The 18,846-nt window shown below is 38.2% G+C and overlaps 3 protein-coding genes across 3 annotated transcripts; 1 reads left to right on the top strand and 2 right to left on the bottom strand.

The window, feature by feature from the left end:
* Positions 1–275: 275 nt before the first annotated feature.
* Positions 276–1,568, bottom strand: LOC140177616 (uncharacterized). The gene has a single exon (XM_072210749.1). It carries the CDS (start codon positions 1,566–1,568, stop codon positions 276–278), a length of 1,293 nt encoding a protein of 430 aa, XP_072066850.1.
* A 2,793-nt stretch (positions 1,569–4,361) lies between these two features.
* On the bottom strand, positions 4,362–8,488 carry LOC140172826 (uncharacterized). Its single transcript, XM_072211985.1, has 2 exons — positions 7,955–8,488; positions 4,362–7,854 (listed from the first exon to the last, which is right to left on the bottom strand). Exons 1-2 carry the CDS (start codon positions 8,274–8,276, stop codon positions 7,109–7,111), a joined length of 1,068 nt encoding a protein of 355 aa, XP_072068086.1. The 5' UTR covers positions 8,277–8,488; the 3' UTR covers positions 4,362–7,108.
* A 9,810-nt stretch (positions 8,489–18,298) lies between these two features.
* On the top strand, positions 18,299–18,826 carry LOC140177615 (uncharacterized). Its single transcript, XM_072210748.1, has one exon. The coding sequence runs from the start codon at positions 18,299–18,301 to the stop codon at positions 18,824–18,826; it is 528 nt and encodes a 175-aa protein (XP_072066849.1).
* The last annotated feature ends 20 nt before the right edge of the window (positions 18,827–18,846 follow it).

The following is an 18,846-nucleotide window of genomic DNA, read 5'->3' as shown; positions in this document are numbered from 1 at the left end:
GTTTGTTGTCTAAGCTAAGCTTTTAAACATGCCAAGTTAGAAAATAATTACAAAAGCCTCTATCCAAAGGCAGCATCATGATTATTCTACATTCACATAAACAACAAATATCTAAAACTTCATTAACATGATATTTAACATAGTATTTACAATCATAAATTAATGAAATCCCATATTTTGTATGTAACAAACCTTAAACGATCTCAAATCATGCACCATCAAAGAAAGAAAAAAAAAAGGAAAATAATGGAATATGGAGGTATATATGATTGCTCTCAGAGAAAAGAAGAAATTGTAGTTGGCCACCAAGGAAGTACAACTGGAGTAATAGGCAAAAATCCCAAAGAGAGGCCACCATATTTTGATGCCTTGAATTCCTGAGTTAGTAGATTACAACAAATAATATGATCACCAAATTCCAAAAATATGGTACCTTTAAGATATGGATGGAAGGCGAGGATTCTGCTACTTCCCCTAACATGTTCTCTTTCTATGGCTTGTAACTTGTCAAAAATTGATCCGATAATATCAGGAATATAAAACTCATGCACTATTTGCCATTCTTGATGAGAATCTAACTCCCAAACTCTACCACTATAAGGACGAATGTTAGCATTGTTAGAACGTGAAATTGGAAATTCGGATAATTGTAAACGTCCACAACAAACACCAACACACCCTCTATATGCTTCACCAAATTCACTAGGATGATCAATCACAGAAGCAACTTGTTCATTTTTGTAAGGATTGTATATAAGAATCTTCCTTCCACTTGTGAAGTATAACACCCCGTCATGTTCAACACACGATGATGTAAGAGAAAACCCACAAGAAAATCCTTTTGGGCATAACAGAACATGTTCATTCCATTTTCCGGTCTCAGAAGAAAAAACCTCAACGTTGAACGTAGTTTTTGTGTTAGAAAAAGCAGGAATGTTCACAACCCTAAATAGGCGTTTTGGAGCAACAATAGACACTTTGTCTTCTTCAATATGATAATAAGGATCGCAGGTGAATCCCACAAGAACACCATTGGGATCGCAATTACTTGGAGCACAAGGTAGCTCTATCGATTCTTTGGTGAGTGGGTTGCAAACATAGTATATACATTTGTGATATCGGCGTGGGTTTCCACATAAGAGCAGGCCATTACAACAACCGAAAACACACTTCAATATGGATCTCAGTTGAACCTCATTGGTGGGGTTGAATTTTGAGCCTAGAAAATTTAAGGATAAATTATTTTCAGAACACCCAAATTGTAAGGAGGGTACCTTTGATGTTATAACAAGTGCATTGTATGGTTTTAGGATGTAGCTATGTTGATCTATGTCTTTCTCTTCACATTGCAAATTTTGGAGAAGTCTATGTTGGTGAGTAAGATATATAAAATGAAAGTTAAGATCGGAAATTATTGCACACCAATGCTTTGAGACACTCTTGCATGTGAAGAGAGATTTGCAAGAAAGCCTGCAAAATATTTCGATGAGTGAATCATTTAGAAGATTATTGATGGTGGTGTAAGATTTTGAGATAGTATTTGATGGTGGTGAAACGGTGGTACACATTGATAGCATTCGAGGAAGAAATTAGAGGAATTCTATGGAATGCATGCTCAACTATATGTTGATTATGATTTAGACTTGGTATTGTAAACCTTATAATTATTGACCACAAGTCAAACTTTTTTTGGATGCTACTTTATAGGGGAAACAATGGTTTAAAAAAATTTTTTTTTTCCCACAAGAGTAACCATAAGCATTTTCTATTTTTAAGGTATAGTTTAGTAAAAATTTTTATCTAAAATCGTTAAAGAAATTTTGTACTAAATTTACAAAGAATATTATGTTAACTTATTTATATTTAGATGAAATTTTAGTGGTTTCAGACCCCTATTCAATAAAAGATGTTAATATAGATTGATACAATATCTTATAAAAAGTTTAATAATTTTAATCTTTTCTTGAGAAAGGGAGAGAGAATGGAAAGAAAATAGAGAAAAAAATTGTACTTCCTTTCCTGTTACTTGAAATAAAAGAGGAAGGAAATGAAAATATTCTTTCTCTTTCGAAACTAAAATATGAAGAAAAATAATAAAATCATATTGAATTGTTATTCAATCCTTTTTACTTCAATAAAGAGATAGAAAAATAAAAGAGAGAGAAATGAGCAAAAACATGAAAATATCACATAGTTGTCACTATATGAAAATTCTAAGTTTATATGAATTGCATTAAAATATTTGTTTCCATGTTTTACACACAACACTATATCGTTTGGACTCTAGAAATCAATTATACACGAATGAATAAGACTAAGAAGAAATTTAAATATGCAACACCTATACATATATACACACATTATACACATGGATAGCAAATTCAAGAGTAGTTTGTTTTCAAATTTTGAAAAAAGAGATTCTACAAGTTAAATTTGATATATAATTAAAAAATAAATTATTATTTCTACCCATAAAAATTTAGAAGATTAACAAATTTATTTATAAATAAACGAAACTAACTTTGTACTCATAAAAAAAATGTTATTTTTACTTCTTTAAAATTTCAGATATTGATAAATTTAGATATGAATAAAATTAACTTTTAGATACTTTTATCACATAAAAATCATCTTTTTAATTATAAATTAATTTTACTCATTTACGATTAATTTTATCAGTATTTTAATATTTTATGATTAGAAATAATAGTTTATTCTGATAAAAAAATTAGAAACTAATTTAAATTACAGTTATATTACATATATATTAAAAATCAAACATCAACTAATCACCATATATAAAAAATAAAAAATACATGTTTAGCATTTCATAAATTTCTATTATTATACTTTTGTAAACAAATTTAATTATTAATTTATTGTAAATTTGATTATTCTACTTGATAAGTTTGATTATTTGATTAAAAAATATGTGAATTAACAAGTATAAATATACATAAATATATAGCGATTAATTTGATAATTAATTTTTAGTATACATATAATATTTTTGTAATAATTAAAATTTACTCTTCTCAATAACATTTAAAAATGGCTGAAAACTAATTTTATAATATTTTAAATGTTTAAAAATAATAAATATATATGAATGTAAAAAGTAATTTTTGAGTTCAAAAAGTCTAATTCAAGATATACATCCAATTGCTTGTGGTCTTGTGGATGTGAGGATATCCACCATGCCCGACAAAAAATTGGTACCGTTGCATGGGTCTCATTTTCACTTGCTATTTATTATTTATTAAATTAAATTTCGCTATCGTATTTGATTGTTAGGTCTATTAGTTATGAATCACAACCGTTTTTAGTTTATATAAATAAAATAAATTCAACCTACTTCAGTACTTGTTTGAATAAATAGGAAAGAATAGAGAAGATAGATTCTTGTAATTTTTTCTTTCAATTTATCTGACAAAATTTGATCTCACGTCATAAAAGACTTAAGTGAAACTAAGAAATAATTTGTGAGTGATTGTGTACTAAAAATATAAATTTTTTTTGTACATAATTATTTTTATAATGACCTACAAACATGGTAAAAAAAAAGTTAAGTTCCTCCTAAAGGTATTGGACTAAAAGGATGGAACCCAAAATAACACCTTGAGGAGTTGAATTTCTCTTCCGTGGGAACTATATTGGTGGAAGTGGATTGGTTGGATTTGGAGTGTAAATGTGTCATCTAGTTGAAAGAAAACCAAACTAAATGTCCCTTCACTAATGTCACATGTCAGAAGCTTTGGTTTAACGTGTGGGAATCAACTTCTTACCCTTTTCAGTTGACAAGACTTGAGGTGATCCCAAATACCTAAAAATATTTTGGAAAGAACAGTAAACCAAATGTCAGACTAAAACCATTGGCCAAGGGGTGTCCTCTTCATCATCGTTCTACACTATAAAAAGGACCCCAAGCCACCTCTGTAAAAAAACCTTTCCACACTTCACTTTTCACCTTCACCTTCAACCAGACTTCGCTTTTCAACTTCACCTTGAAAACCTTTTCATCTTCGATCTTTTCCTTCATCCTTCATCCTTCACTCTCACTTTTCACTTTCACCTTGATCATCTTCTTCTTCACAGACCTTGAAACCCTTTTCATCCTTTACTTTCACCTTCACCTTCATCCTTTTCTGAGAGCTTCTCTTCTCTGTAAACCATTCATGTCCACTTTAAACAAAGCTCGTTCATCATCTTGTGACATTAGTGGAGGTCTCAACACTTGTTCTCCACCTCTCTTCCTCACTATTAGTTCTTGTATTGTTTATTCGCCATTAACAGAAGTGTCTTCCTCACAAGTTTACTTATCCCTAATCTCTCACCTTAACTATTATTTTTCACTTAATCTATTTTTCACAAAATCACCCGAATCATCTGGCGACTCCACTGGGGAGGAACACTTCGACGTGATGGCTGAATCTAGCAATACTCATCCTGGGCAGAATCGACCACCTAAGCGACGCTCAATAACTCCTCGGGATCTCAACCTCAGCTTGGGATCACCTCAAGACGAGGACGGGCACAACCAAGAAGAGGAACACATGGAGGAGCAGAATCTGGGTGCGAGAGGAAAAGGAGCTCATGCCTGCGCAAATTTCTTTACACCCCATGCTGGAGGTACCACTGGCATGCACACTCATGTAACCATTCCTGCTCATGTGTACAACTATATGATAGACAACCAAACAAAGATGCAAGCTTTGATCACAGAAATAATGGCTAGAGATCAAACGAGGTATAGAACCCCCTCACCGCCTCCATTCGCGAACCAAGAGAATATGGAGGAAGATGAGAACACCCCAGTCACTCGTAGGGAGTTAGCACGTATTCTAAAGGGCAAAGGAGAAGCAAGTGAGCCCACTTGGGAGATAAGTCCACCATTCGGACATCATATCTTGGCGAAACCATACCCTAAGGGGTACCAACCACCTACCTTTCGTAAATTTGATGGTACTGAAAGTGCCAAAGAACACATCCTGTCATTTTTGGACGACCTCGGGGTGTTCAGGAACCACCAGGAGCTCAAGATCAAGGAGTTCTCAAAATCACTGACAGGAAGGGCATTCACGTGGTATTGCAAGTTGAAAGCCAGTAGCATCAACACCTGGGAGCAATTAGTAACGGAGTTCTGCAACAAGTTCCTGGAAGAGGAACCCTCCATGCACATCATGGACCTGGGGAAAGTGAAACAGAGACAAGGAGAAGGATTGGTAGCGTTCGTCAAGAGGTACAGAGATCAAGCTTTACTTTGTATAGACACTCTCCCAGAGCCACAATTGGTGTACGGGTGTATTAGAAATGTGGAAGATGGATCCCAAATCTATCTTTCTATGAGCAACATAAACACTTTCTCTGAGCTCTTAAAGAGAGCATCTGACATAACAGAGGCAATGAAGCGCAATGGAAGGAGATATAAAGAAGTTTCTCCTCTGGAAGTGTGTGTCGTTGATGGCAGGGGCAGAAGAAGTTCCTATTCTAAGGGTGTTAAGAAAAACAGTCCTCCACCCCACTACCTCTCTCCAGAGCTCAGGCCATGGTTGTCGTAAATGGATGGTTTGAGGATGGAACATTAAACCCCAGAACAGATAGAGAGCCACCAACATCTGAAGACTTGAGAGATCCAAGATATTGTATGGTGCACCGCAATAAGGGCCATGGGTTAACCGATTGTTATGTGGTGAGGACGATGTTTCATAGGCAAGTAAAGGAAGGGAAGATACTCCTAAATGGGGAACAAAACCAAGAAGGTGTAAAAAGCACTCCTTTTCCTCAACATGATGTTGGAATGATAGGCATTGAAGGAGAGGTAATGCTGACAGAGATCGTAGATGAAGCAGAAGAGATGGTTACCGTGGAGGAGTCCTTGGATGAAGACACCTTGACAAGAGGTCTTTTGAAGTCTCGAGGTTGTAGAATCATGTTCAACCAACTTGGCTTGGAACCCCACATTCAGAAAGAGGTGGCCAGAGCTCTAATAGGAGTCATTCAGAAGCATGAAAAAGGTTTTGGGGGCATCAACGCTCAGCTCACAAGATTAGCAAAGGCCCATGCAAACGCCCTAGTGTTTCGGGACCCTGACTCATTTAATGGGGAGTTCTACCATAATAAACCACTGTACGTGGAAGCAGTGGTAGAAGGCATGAAGGTCAGAAGGGCCTTGGTGGATGCTGGATCAGGAGTAAACATCATACCCACTCATATATTTCTAGAAATGGGAGGTTCTGCTGATCAGATAAGGCCTACTCAAGTCGGGCTCAATGCTTTTAATGGAGTGAGTGTGAAATCTAGAGGGTGTGTTAATGCTGTCTTGGAGGTTGGCCCCATAAAAACCAATAATAAGTTTCATGTGGTGGATGGAAGCTCTAGCTACCACATCCTACTGGGACGTCCATGGATTCATTTACATCGGTGCGTTCCTTCAAGTTGGCATCAATGCATAAAGTCTAGCTGGAGAGGGAAGGATATTAGCATCTCAGCCACTGTAACACCCTTTGATGCGGGAGAAGCACATTTAGTGGATGCGAGTTTCTATGAAGAGCTTGCGTTACCAGGGGTTAACAAAATAAGGCCTGTGCAGGAATGCACCATCGGAACACCCAGACAAAAGGCAGTATGGAAGGACACCCTGATGGAGGAAGCACCAAAAGAAAACACCAAAAAACAAGCAACAGCAATCGAAGACCTAGGGCTTCGTAAGAAAATTCTCCCAGGTGGAGGATATCGGTGGTGTATCCTATAGGAACTCGGGGGTCCAGCAGAGGAAAATTACCAGAACTCCCCTGGCCCCGACATCCTAAGTATACAAGAAAAAGAACATCTGCAAAGCAGCATAGAAAACACCCCTTTCCAACTCCAAGATGAAGCAAAGCAGAAGGAGGAAGAGTTGGAAGAGATTAATCTAGGGACTGAAGAACATCGAGGCCTTTGTTCGTGTGCAAAACTCTAGGGGAGAAGGAGAAAAGGGATTTGATAGCATTATTAACAGAGTTCAGAGATGTGTTCGCTTGGAACTATGATGAAATGCCAGGGTTAGATCCAAACCTGGTGACCCACAATTTAGCCGTGAGGAAAGGAGCAACTCCTGTCAAGCAAGCTCCTAGAAAATTCTCCAATGAAATAGAAGCTCAAGTAAAGAAAGAAATCGAAGAAATATTTCGTCAATGAAAGACAAAACTGGAAAGCGACCATGAGCAATCTTGAGTTGCTGGGAAAATTGATCAAGCCGCGTATATAAGCTGCCGAGATACATAGGAGCCAATGGTAAACGTTCTCCTCTAGATATCAAGCAGGCTAAAAGAAATACCCCATGGCTCATACACTCATCCGCCGGTCCCAAAAATACATATTTACTTAACCAATAAGCAACAAAAGCAGCTTCCCTAAGATCTGAGGAAACAGCAGGAGCAGGGACAAACTCACCATTGAGGAAATCACCAAAGAAATAACGAGACCAATTAGAGTAAGAATACTTAACAGTAATCTTCTTCTTCTTGGAATCTTGCTTGTCGCCAACCACCTCTTCTCCTCTCGAGGACTGACGAGTCTTCGGATGCTCATCCTTGGAGGAAGATTTCTTAGCCTGCCTACTCTTGGACAACTCTTTTGCATATCGACCAGCATCACTTAAACTCATTTGAAGATGTCGTGCAAGCTTAAGCAGATCAGAATCTGGGTGAAGAAGAGTGAGATCCACACTACCAAACACCGGCAGTTGAAGAAGAACCACAACATCTTCCAAAGTGGGTGAAAACTCACCCCAAGAGGTCAGAAAAGTATGAGTCTGAGAACACCACCTTTGCCAAAGTAAACTCATATCAGATCCATTTCGCTGAACACCCAAGCCTGCCAAGAGGAAATCAATTAGTGCTTCTTCAACATATAGCAACAAGGTAAAGAAATTATAAGAATCAATTATGAGGATAGATGGCAGAGAACAACCAACCTGCAGATGTGCGAATAGCCTCGGCAACACCAGCTGATTCTAATCTCCTCACAAAACTACCACCCTCCTCAAACAATACCGTGAACACCCACTTTTGCCAAACCTTATTTATGTGAGTAGCTGCCTCAGATTTAAAAGACGTCCATGGAAATTCTTGGCGCTTCAACCGAGAACAAAGTAGAGTAGGACCCACTTGATATGAAGGCTTCTCAACAAATTCACCCAAAACTCTACAATCTGAAGAATCAAAGGCGGGTTTCATAGTTTTATCCATACCTAATAACAAGCCAGAAGAAGGAGGGTCCAAAAAAGGTTTCTTCATCAGAGGAGGATCCACAAAAGTAGCCCTCTTATTTGATGGTTTCACCCAAGGTTAGGGGATAGATTCAGAAAATCCTATCGCATATTCTTCAGGAACGTCGTCCATATCATTCACAGAAGAGTCAGTACCCAAACTATTACTAGAGTCCTCTGGGTCACTATCCACTATCTCAGCAAGTTTCACACGAGGCATGGCAACAAAAGAAACAATTCCTAAAAAAAAGGGAGAAAGAAGGAGAGCAGCAACAACAAAATAGAGTGAACATCAATATCACGCAAATACCAACGACAAAAATGTTCAAAATATAAAGGAGAATATTGCAGAACATTCAAGAAATTCTGAAAAAGCCAAAGAGCATTCAAGAAAACAACCAAGGAGTTCTCAAATGAAACAAAAAAGCAAAGGTATGAAAATCATTCATCATATTTTTTACTCGATAAGGCCACTAACTCCTCATATCCTCACAATATCATATTTCATTTGGTGACATATATGAAAATATTGCAAAACATTATACGTCTATAGCTTTGAAAGAATATAAATATGGAACACTAAAAATTTGTTCTAATTGAAAAAGTTTATAAACAAATTACTTATGACTATACTATAAAAAAAAATTTAACTAAATTATTTTTATTTTTAAATATCTATTTTATAGTTGCGGATGAATATTTCTCATGATGTTTAACTCAATTTCTTTTATTTTGTGATGCCATTGGAAATATATACAAATGAGAACATGTACAAATGAGGATATAACATCCAAGTTGTAAGGTGAAAGATCTTTATCAAAGAATCCCTACAGCTAATTCCAAAATTAGCAACCCAATATACATGGGGCTGAGAGGGGTTACATGAGAACGAAGGCAGGGAACATAATAATAAGGGTTCAGAGTAACAAAGAGTACAGAACGAGTACAGAGTAACAAAAGTTCAGAACAATACAAAAAAAGTCAAATATACAATAGTAGATATTCAAGTGCCAGAATCTCATACAAGAAAATAGGAGTACGCATTATATGACAAAAAAAGGGAGCAAGACCAAAGACAAAAGCAAGAAAAGAAGAAAAAGAGTCTTACCAAATAAGAAGACAGAGTGAGAAGACAGAGCAATGTTGAATATGGGAGTGTCCTTTGTCCTAAAAAAACTCTCAAATGTTGAAAAAGACAGAGGGTTTGGATGGTAGTGCTGCTGTGTAAAAAATACCCTAACAAAAATGATGAGAAACACGCTCTCCCCTATCCTCCCAGGTGTTCTCCCCTTCTTATGTGTCTCTCCAAATCCAGGTATTCAAATTTAAAACGCGTCAAATTAAAAGGGTAAGAGTTTCTCCCCTTCCTATTTCCTTATACATTAAATTATTATATTAAATCAAATCTTTCCTCTTTTTTCATAAAAAAAAAAGAGTTTATATATATATACATACACTACTTTTAAAAATAAGTACATACATACAAATAAATTATGAATATATTCATTTACTAATCTTATTTATTTATTTATTTATTTTATTAATATTTAAAATATTTGCACAATAACATTCTTTTATTCATTTTTTTTACGAGTACATAATCATATCCAAATTATATAGACATATTTATATTTGAATATCATTTACAAATACATATCTTATTATAACAAAAAATAAATAAAAGAGGGGAGATTTGATTCTTTAGAGTTATGATATGTTAGCTTCTTAAAAAAAAAATTAATTATTATTCTTATTCTATTGAGTACAAAAAAGTTTAATGCAGCTTGAGGGAATACTTTGTACCCTCAAAGACTGCATGGGGGCTTATGATTGTGTACTAAAAATATAAACCTTTTTTGTACATAATTATTTTTATAATGACCTACAAACATGGTCAAAAAAGAGTTAAGTTCCTCCTAAAGGTATTGGGCTAAAAGGATGGAACCCAAAATAACACCTTGAGGAGTTGAATTTCTCTTCAGTGGGAACTATATTGGTGGAAGTGGATTGGTTGGATTTGGAGTGTAAATGTGTCATCTAGTTGAAAGAAAACCAAACTAGATGTCCCTTCACTAATGTCACATGTCAGGAGCTTTGGTTTAACGTGTGGGAATCAACTTCCTACCCTTTTCAGTTGACAAGACTTGAGGTGATCCCAAATACCTAAAAATATTTTGGAAAGAACAGTAAACCAAATGTCAGACTAAAATCATTGGCCAAGGGGTGTCCTCTTCATCATCGTTCTACACTATAAAAAGGACCCCAAGCCACCTCTGTAAAAAAACCTTTCCACACTTCACTTTTCACCTTCACCTTCAACCAGACTTCGCTTTTCAACTTCACCTTGAAAACCTTTTCATCTTCGATCTTTTCCTTCATCCTTCATCCTTCACTCTCACTTTTCACTTTCACCTTGATCATCTTCTTCTTCACAGACCTTGAAACCCTTTTCATCCTTTACTTTCACCTTCACCTTCATCCTTTTCTGAGAGCTTCTCTTCTCTGTAAACCATTCATGTCCACTTTAAACAAAGCTCGTTCATCCTCTTGTGATATTAGTGGAGGTCTCAACACTTGTTCTCCACCTCTCTTCCTCACTATTAGTTCTTGTATTGTTTATTCGCCATTAAAAGAAGTGTCTTCCTCACAAGTTTACTTACCCCTAATCTCTCACCTTAACTATTATTTTTCACTTAATCTATTTTTCACAAAATCACCCGAATCAGTGAGAAAAAATTATATATGGTGTAAAATTACAATTTGCAAGATCAATCGACAAATTATAGTATGGCACAACACCTTAAAATATTAGCTTGTATATTTTGCTTTTCAATAATGTCACCTTATAAATGATTACTTAATGTTGTTACTTTCTTTTTTCCCAAAAAATAGTACAATTAAGAGATTAATTGTGTATTATTTTTTTAAATAAAGGACTAGTTTGTCAATTTATTTTATGAGGATTACAACAAAAATTCCTAAGAACAAGTTTCTCCAATACAATTGTCAATGAACAATGTAAACTTTTATTCGTTTATTTTATTAATTATAAAGATAGTTATAAGATAACTTTATAAAAATTGACAATTTAATAATGACAAAGTGGAACTTACAAAGAGTTAATATTCAAAATCGTCCCTGAAAGATACCTCGTTCTCCATATGAGTCCCCGAATGATAAACTTAATCAAAATCGTTCCCGAAAGATGTCGAGCATAACCACGTTAGTCCTTCCGTCAAATCGTCCACTGAGCTGGCTAACGTCGAGTGACGTGTACCGTGAAGTGCCTGGGTGGCTAAGGTCTACGTGTACCATGGGGTTGCTGACTAGGTAAGTTCGTTTAAAGAAATCAAATCAGTCCCTCAATTTGATGAACCCTAATCCTAAATGCGATGATAAATAAGTCGCATTCTGGAATTGTTGGGTGGTTGGGAGGATGGAGACGGGAAATGGATGTCGTAGTGGTGGGGTATCTCTTCGGTCACACGAGAGTAACGGTTCCAGTGGTTCGATGCGAATGAGGAGGAAGAGTCATGAGGAAGCATGTTTCTGCGGGTTGAAGGCTATGATAAAAAAATCTGGGACAGCAGAGAACCCAGACAGATTATTCTATACATGTTCAAGGTACCGGGTACGTTGTTTTGAAAGTGTTGAAGTTTTTCCATCTTCTTCTGTGTTATTGGGTGTGATTCATTGTATTCTTGTCTGATTTTTAAATTTGCAGAAGGACAATCACTGTAATTACTTTAAGTGGGTTGATGGTGATGACTATGAAGCAGTGGTTGAAGCAGGTGCTAAGGAAGATTCCAAAACTGAAGGAGGGTGAAGGAGGCATGGAGAATAGATAACTTGGAAGCTGAAGTTAGATATTTGAAACTGTTAGTAATTTTCTTGTTTGTGATAGTTATGATTAATGTGAGCATTTGCTGTTTGATATGTATTTGTAAGTAGAAAAAATCCTGTTGAAATGTAAGAGTGTAATGATTTGGTTTGATTATATTGAATGAGAATAGACTTTTGATTAGTACTGTTTAAGGTTAACTCCCAAGTCTCAATTACTGGCATTGTGGAATATTGCAAACAAATTAATATCACTATTGCATTAAGCTATAAACAGGATAAGTAATCAAAGTAAGTAGTCAAAGTATTGTGATAAGTACCATCTAAAATACATTAAATAATACATGCTTCAATCCATGGAGATCAAACTCACAAGTTATGTACACTGCAAATTGAGTGAGTATGGGTGGTGTCTCAATCAGCTATGACTTGTAGTGGCTTTTTTTATATACTCTGCCTTTTACTTTTTCTCTCTTATTTTCATTACCACCTTTAATTTAGTCCTTTCATGACTCTCTTCACAAAAGGTTACTCCACCTGTGACTACTGAAACCACTTTCCTCTTTTGTTTCTTTTGCTCTGCAACCATAACTCTATTGCAATTTCTATGCACCCTTATTTACAAGTTTGATATTTTGATCTTCTTCTCTTCATTACCTTTCATTTCTCTTATAAGCTTTTGTACCACTACTATTCAATTCATTCATTATGTTTTGATTCCTTGGCTTAAAGAGAGTTTTACAACTTGAAAGGTTTTTATTCTTTCCAACTCTCTAACTCCAATAGAGTACTATTATAATGTTGTGTAAATTCTCTTTTTTCTCTGCTTAATGGCCTAAACTGTGCTCACTAGTGCTTTCATTTCTCTGTTTCGTCTCTGAACTTAGTTCAAGATATGCTGAATTGAATCAGAAATTCTGCTCTTTGTTGTTATTTTTGAATTATGAATGATCGGTTCTTCTATCCTTTTTCATTTTCAGGTTTCAAGAGTCGGAACTAGGATTCTCTTAGCAGAGTTTTAGGATTCTCTTAGCAGAGTCCAAGGCTTCCCCCTAGAAAATCCACAAATGCTTGTTTCAAACAGGATTCTAAACTTGCAAATAAGATCAGGGCTACAAATAGATCAAACTCTTTCAATGTCAGTGTGGTTAGAAATAAAATGGATGGTGGTAGAGAAAAGAAAGCTGAGAGCATTGTTGAGATTAGGTCTAATGTGGAGGAGAAAAAGGTGAACAAGGATAATGATGATGATGATTATGCTTTTTCTGATGCACTTGAAACACTGTCACAAACACAATCATTCTCCATGAACTGCAGTGAGAGTGGTGTGAGCGGTTTGGATTCTTTGGATGTAAAGAAGTTGGGAACCGTCTCTACTGATCAGCAATAAACAAGAAAAACGATTCATTCTTACCTATAAAAGTCGAGATGGCTTCCTCCACTACCAATGCTGCTCCAGGAGACGATCACCGCTGTATTCAGTACCAATACCTCTTCCAGGCTACCGGTCTTCCTACGTTGACGAAGGTTAATGGCCTGCTTCAATTGTTGGGTCGAAGGCTTAGGGCATAGCTTGACGCAGACGACAAGTTTTGGAGCGAAACCGAGTGAGATGCTTGTTGGCAGAGGGGGTCATGGGTTGCAACGTTTTGAATCTCTTCTGGAGATCAAACGATGTCGTCTCAGCTTCTGGAGGCCATTAATTCAAAACGGCGTCGTTTTGTTACTGTGCCACGCGTAGGGCTGGCAATGGGTAGGGTAGGGTAAGGTTTGGACCCTACCTTAACCCTACCCGCGGGTTGAAAATTTTATTAAAACTCTACCCTACCCTACCCGCGGGTTGAGAATCTCTCAACCCTAACCCTACCCGCACTCTAAAGTTCTAAACCCTACCCTACCCTACCCTACCCGTAGAAATATCAAATTTTTTCAAAGTAAATATAAAATTCAATCATTTCAAATTTTATACATATTAATAACATAAAAAATAACAAACTAATGCTCTAAATTACTAAATTAACTAACTAGTTTAGTGGTTGTTCACTTATTGTAAGTCATTACATAAGAGAGGTTGTGGGCTTAACTCTCACTTCCTTCACTATATATCTAATTTTTATAAAATATGTGTTATATTTGAGGTGCGGATAGGGTAGGGTAGGGTACACCCTAAACCCGTACCCTACCCTACCCGCAGGCATACCCGGACCGTACCCTACCCTACCTGCAGCTGATAGGGTATCCTACCCTACCCGAACGGGTTGGACCGGGTAGGGTACCCGCAGGTAGGGTATGAATTGCCAGCCCTAGGCCCACGCGGGCACTTCACGGTACACGTCACCCGACGTTAGCCAGCTCAGCGGACGATTTGACGGAAGGACTAACGTGGTTATGCTCGACATCTTTCGGGGACGATTTTAATTAAGTTTATCATTCGGGGACTCATATGGAGAATGATGTATCTTTCAGGGACGATTTTGAATATTAACTCAACTTACAAATTATTTTTATTTGGAATAAGTTATCATTTTAATATGAACTATTATGTCACTTGCACTATAAGGAATAGTGTATTTTTTCGACACTAAAAACTGACGGTCTGTAAATCTAATTTTGTACTCCAAATATTTTGAGTGAATTCTAAAATAAATAAAAAAATCTTTTTTTTGTAATATAAATATATATGTATGTGTGCTAGACTGCTAGATAGATATTAAGACAGAGAAATATACTTTAACTTATCTCGTCAAGTTAAATATTTTTATTCTGGTTTAATTAACGGTGAGACTCGATAATTTAACTATTTTGTGGAATAATTATTCCTATAAGTTATTTATCATCTATTTAATTGTTCATAATATCAGTTAATTCAAGACCACACCAAATTGAATGACCGAAATGCTTTCTTGGTTGTTTGATGAACCAAGATTTAAACTATTGATTTTTCATTACCTTTGGTTCAACCGAACCATACTTCTTCTTTAAACCAAACCACAGCAATCAGCAATTCTCCCTCTGAGCACCGCAACAAACTATGGTTCCACATCTTCCTATTAATGTTGATGAAGAGAGGAAGTCACGAAGCCTTCCATCAACAGCCCAGCCCCCTTCTTCTCTTCTGTATACCACCTTCTTATTCATCCCAAACGAAGAAAAGAAAAGGGAGAAGAAGGAAGAACAAGAAGCTGAATCATCATCATCATCATCTTCGGCGCACATAGGAGAGCAGAAGGATAATCGAAGTTAAAGACCCCCAACCATTCAATCTCTTCAACGTTCTTCCACTGGGTAAGAACCAGCGATTCCTGTTCCTCTATTCTTCTTCCAGTTCGAAAATTCAATCTTCATTGTGCTCCATTTTCTTTATTTAGTGACCAAACCATTCATGAACAAACACTTACAAGAGTAAGAAATTCTTCTCTTGTTCCATTTTGATTCAGCCATTTGGCCTTGATGAAGTAACAGAGCCATGAATTTGTGATTGTTAGGGTTTCTGATTCCAGATAAGTAGAGGAGCAGAATTTAGTTTGTGATTTTCAAAGAAAGGTAAGGGATAGGATAGATAGAATGCTATGTTTGCTGCTGTGATTGATGATTCATTATATGCTTGATTAATGAAATGTGTATTTTGAATTCTGTTTTGATATGATACAAAAAAAGTGAATGTTCAATTATGTATACATACTTGTAAAAATGTGAATTGATGATTTTGTGTTCTTGGGGCTGTACTCAACATTCTAACAACTTTGTTTAATCAAAAAGAAGATAGAATTATGGTTTTAGAAGTGTTATAAGTTTAGTTGTGAAATTTGATATATGAGATTGTTAAATTACTTGATGCAGAATTTCTTCACATTTGGCAGCGACTTGGAACAAACTTTGGGAGCAATCTAGACCACTGATTTGAATAAAATTATTTTTCTGTGAAACCTTGGTGTGTTTTAAATGTCCTATAAAAATTTCAGAACTTATTGATGAGTAGATTAAGAGGAATGAATTTTTGCAAATTAGTGGTTTCTGCAGAAAAGTCTATTCTCTTGCTATAGAAGCATCAACTTATAACTTACTTAACTTTTGATTCTAATAACTGATAAAGTTGAAACTAACGGCAAGTTGAAGCTTTGTACGTCTATAACACCCAGTTTGAATTTTAGACCAACTCCATGTTTGACAAAATAAATATGCAGATGGGAAGCTGACTAGCTTACTGACTGTTACGGATCCGGCCCACCATCCCGGATCCAAGACCGAACCCAACACCGGTTCCCCGGGTCCGACCCGTTTCCCACTTCTAGAAGGCCCGAAAACGGCACTCTCAGATTCCTAACCGACTTTCGAATTCAAACGTCTCCCTTATCTTAGCCAAATAAGATAAGATAAGATATTCTCCATCACCTATAAATAGAGGACCCAGGTCCCTCCAAGTATTCATTCATTCCTCACACCTTATACCTCTCAGATCCATTCTGACTTGAGCGTCGGAGTGTCTTTGCAGGTACCTCCCCCCATCGCCCCAGTCAAGTGATCCGGCATCCACCTCGACCCGCAGGTTCCCGATCCATCTCTCAACCCGTACCAGAGACATCTTGTACATTGGCGCCGTCTGTGGGGACCTGCGCCGACTAAATCGGAATGGGGGACATACCGGAAGAAGCCTCCTCAAGTCAGGAGGACTCTCGACCAAGAAATCCGACCCCAGAACATCAAGAGGTCACAAACCAAGCTAGGATAACGAGCGCTATCCACCACACAAATGATCGTATATTGACGGAACCACGACATCCCGAGAACACGGGAGACAAAGCAGCTCAAATCATCCAAGATCTCTGCCTCCGGGTCCAAGAGCTCGAAGGCAAATTGACCACCAAAAACAGACGCTATAACGAACACGGAAGCCATGCGACTTCCCGGTCAAGATCCCGTCACGGCAGGTCACCGACTCGGCGACATGATACGAGAAACGGTCGCAGCAGCTCGCGCGACCACAGACGGGAAAAATCGCCAGGACGGCGATACAGCAAAAGGCACAACCGTAGCGCTTCCCGAGACCTAAGCCACCAGCGCGACTCAGATGAAGAGCGGCGACACCGAGACACAAAACGCACGAGAAACGACCATATAATAATGGGCGCTACACCCTTTACAGAAAGAATCCTAAGAGCAAAACTCCCCAAAGGCTTCGACAAACCTACCGATATGAAGTACGATGGAACTAAGGATCCCCAAGAACACCTAACGGCTTTTGAAGCCAGAATGAACCTAGAGGGAGCGGCCGACGCGGTCCGATGCAGAGCCTTCCCGGTAACCCTCGCCGGGCCAGCAATCAAATGGTTCAATGCCCTCCCAAACGGATCCATAACCAGTTTCCACGATATCACACGAAAATTCATGGCCCAGTTCACTACAAGGATCACTAAAGCCAAGCACCCCATCAGCTTGCTTGGGGTCACACAAAAACAAGACGAATCCACAAGAAAATACCTCGACCGCTTCAACGACGAATGCCTAACGGTCGACGGACTCACGGATTTCGTCGCAAGCCTTTGCCTGACCAATGGGCTAATGAACGAAGATTTTCGCAAACACCTCACCACCAGACCAGTATGGACCATGCATGAGATCCAGAACATCGCCAAAGACTACATCAACGACGAAGAAGTCAGCCAGGTCGTCGCGGCCAACAAACGGCAGCACGGCAACACCCAACGCGGTAATTCAGCTCCTCACCATAACCCAACACCCAAAGAGAATCAACGGGACCACCCGAGGCCGACCAGCCGGACACCGAGAATAGGCAAATTCTCCAATTACACGCCCCTAACTGCACCAATTACCGAGATATACCACCAAATAGCGGATCGAGGCATCATTCCGAAAGCCCGACAACTCAAGGAAAGGACAGGAGGCAACAAAACCCTCTACTGCGAATACCACCGAGGTTACGGTCACAAAACACAAGATTGTTTCGACCTTAAAGACGCCCTTGAACAAGCCATACGAGACGGCAAACTCCCAGAATTTACCAAAATCATCAGAGAACCGAGACGCGCGGAGAAAGACAGGTCACCGGAGAGAGAAGGACGTAACCCGAGAACCCAAAAGCGACCCCCTAGAGAAAGTCCAGAAGAAGACCCGACCATCATAGTAAACGTCATCACGGGCAAAGATGCACCATGCAAGTCAAAATCCAAGATAAAAAAAGACCTCCAGGTAATGGCCGTCAGAAACCAAGCCCCAACTCCCGTGACCAACAAAGCAATAACCTTCCTACCCGAGGACTGCCAGCACGGCACCGCAGCCGAAGACGCACCCTTCGTGATCTCGGCGAGAATCGGAACCGGACTAGTCCGAAGAATACTAGTAGACACCGGCGCAGATTCCAACATCCTCTTTCGAGGGGCCTTCGACAAGCTTGGGCTCCGCGATGAAAATCTCCAGACGCACCGCAACGGTGTCACGGGACTCGGGGACAACTTCCTCAAACCGGAAGGCTCCATCACACTCCCCCTCACCATAGGAACCGGTGACAAGAGGAGGACAATCATAGCCGAATTCGTGGTCCTAAAAGACTCCACTGCCTACAACGTCATCCTCGGAAGAAAGACGATCAATGACTTTTCGGCCATCATCTTTACCAAGTACCTCCTTATGAAGTTCGTAGCGGAGGACGACTCCATCGGGACCATCCATGGAGATCGGGAAATCGCGGCAGAATGCGACAACACCAGCCTGGCTTTATGAAAAAAATCCCGTGACGCTGC

The sequence above is a fragment of the Arachis hypogaea genome, chromosome 13 (assembly GCF_003086295.3).
Source record: "Arachis hypogaea cultivar Tifrunner chromosome 13, arahy.Tifrunner.gnm2.J5K5, whole genome shotgun sequence".
NCBI lineage: Eukaryota > Viridiplantae > Streptophyta > Magnoliopsida > Fabales > Fabaceae > Arachis > Arachis hypogaea.
Note: the sequence above shows the minus strand (reverse complement) of the source record. Positions and strands in the feature narration are given on the sequence as shown.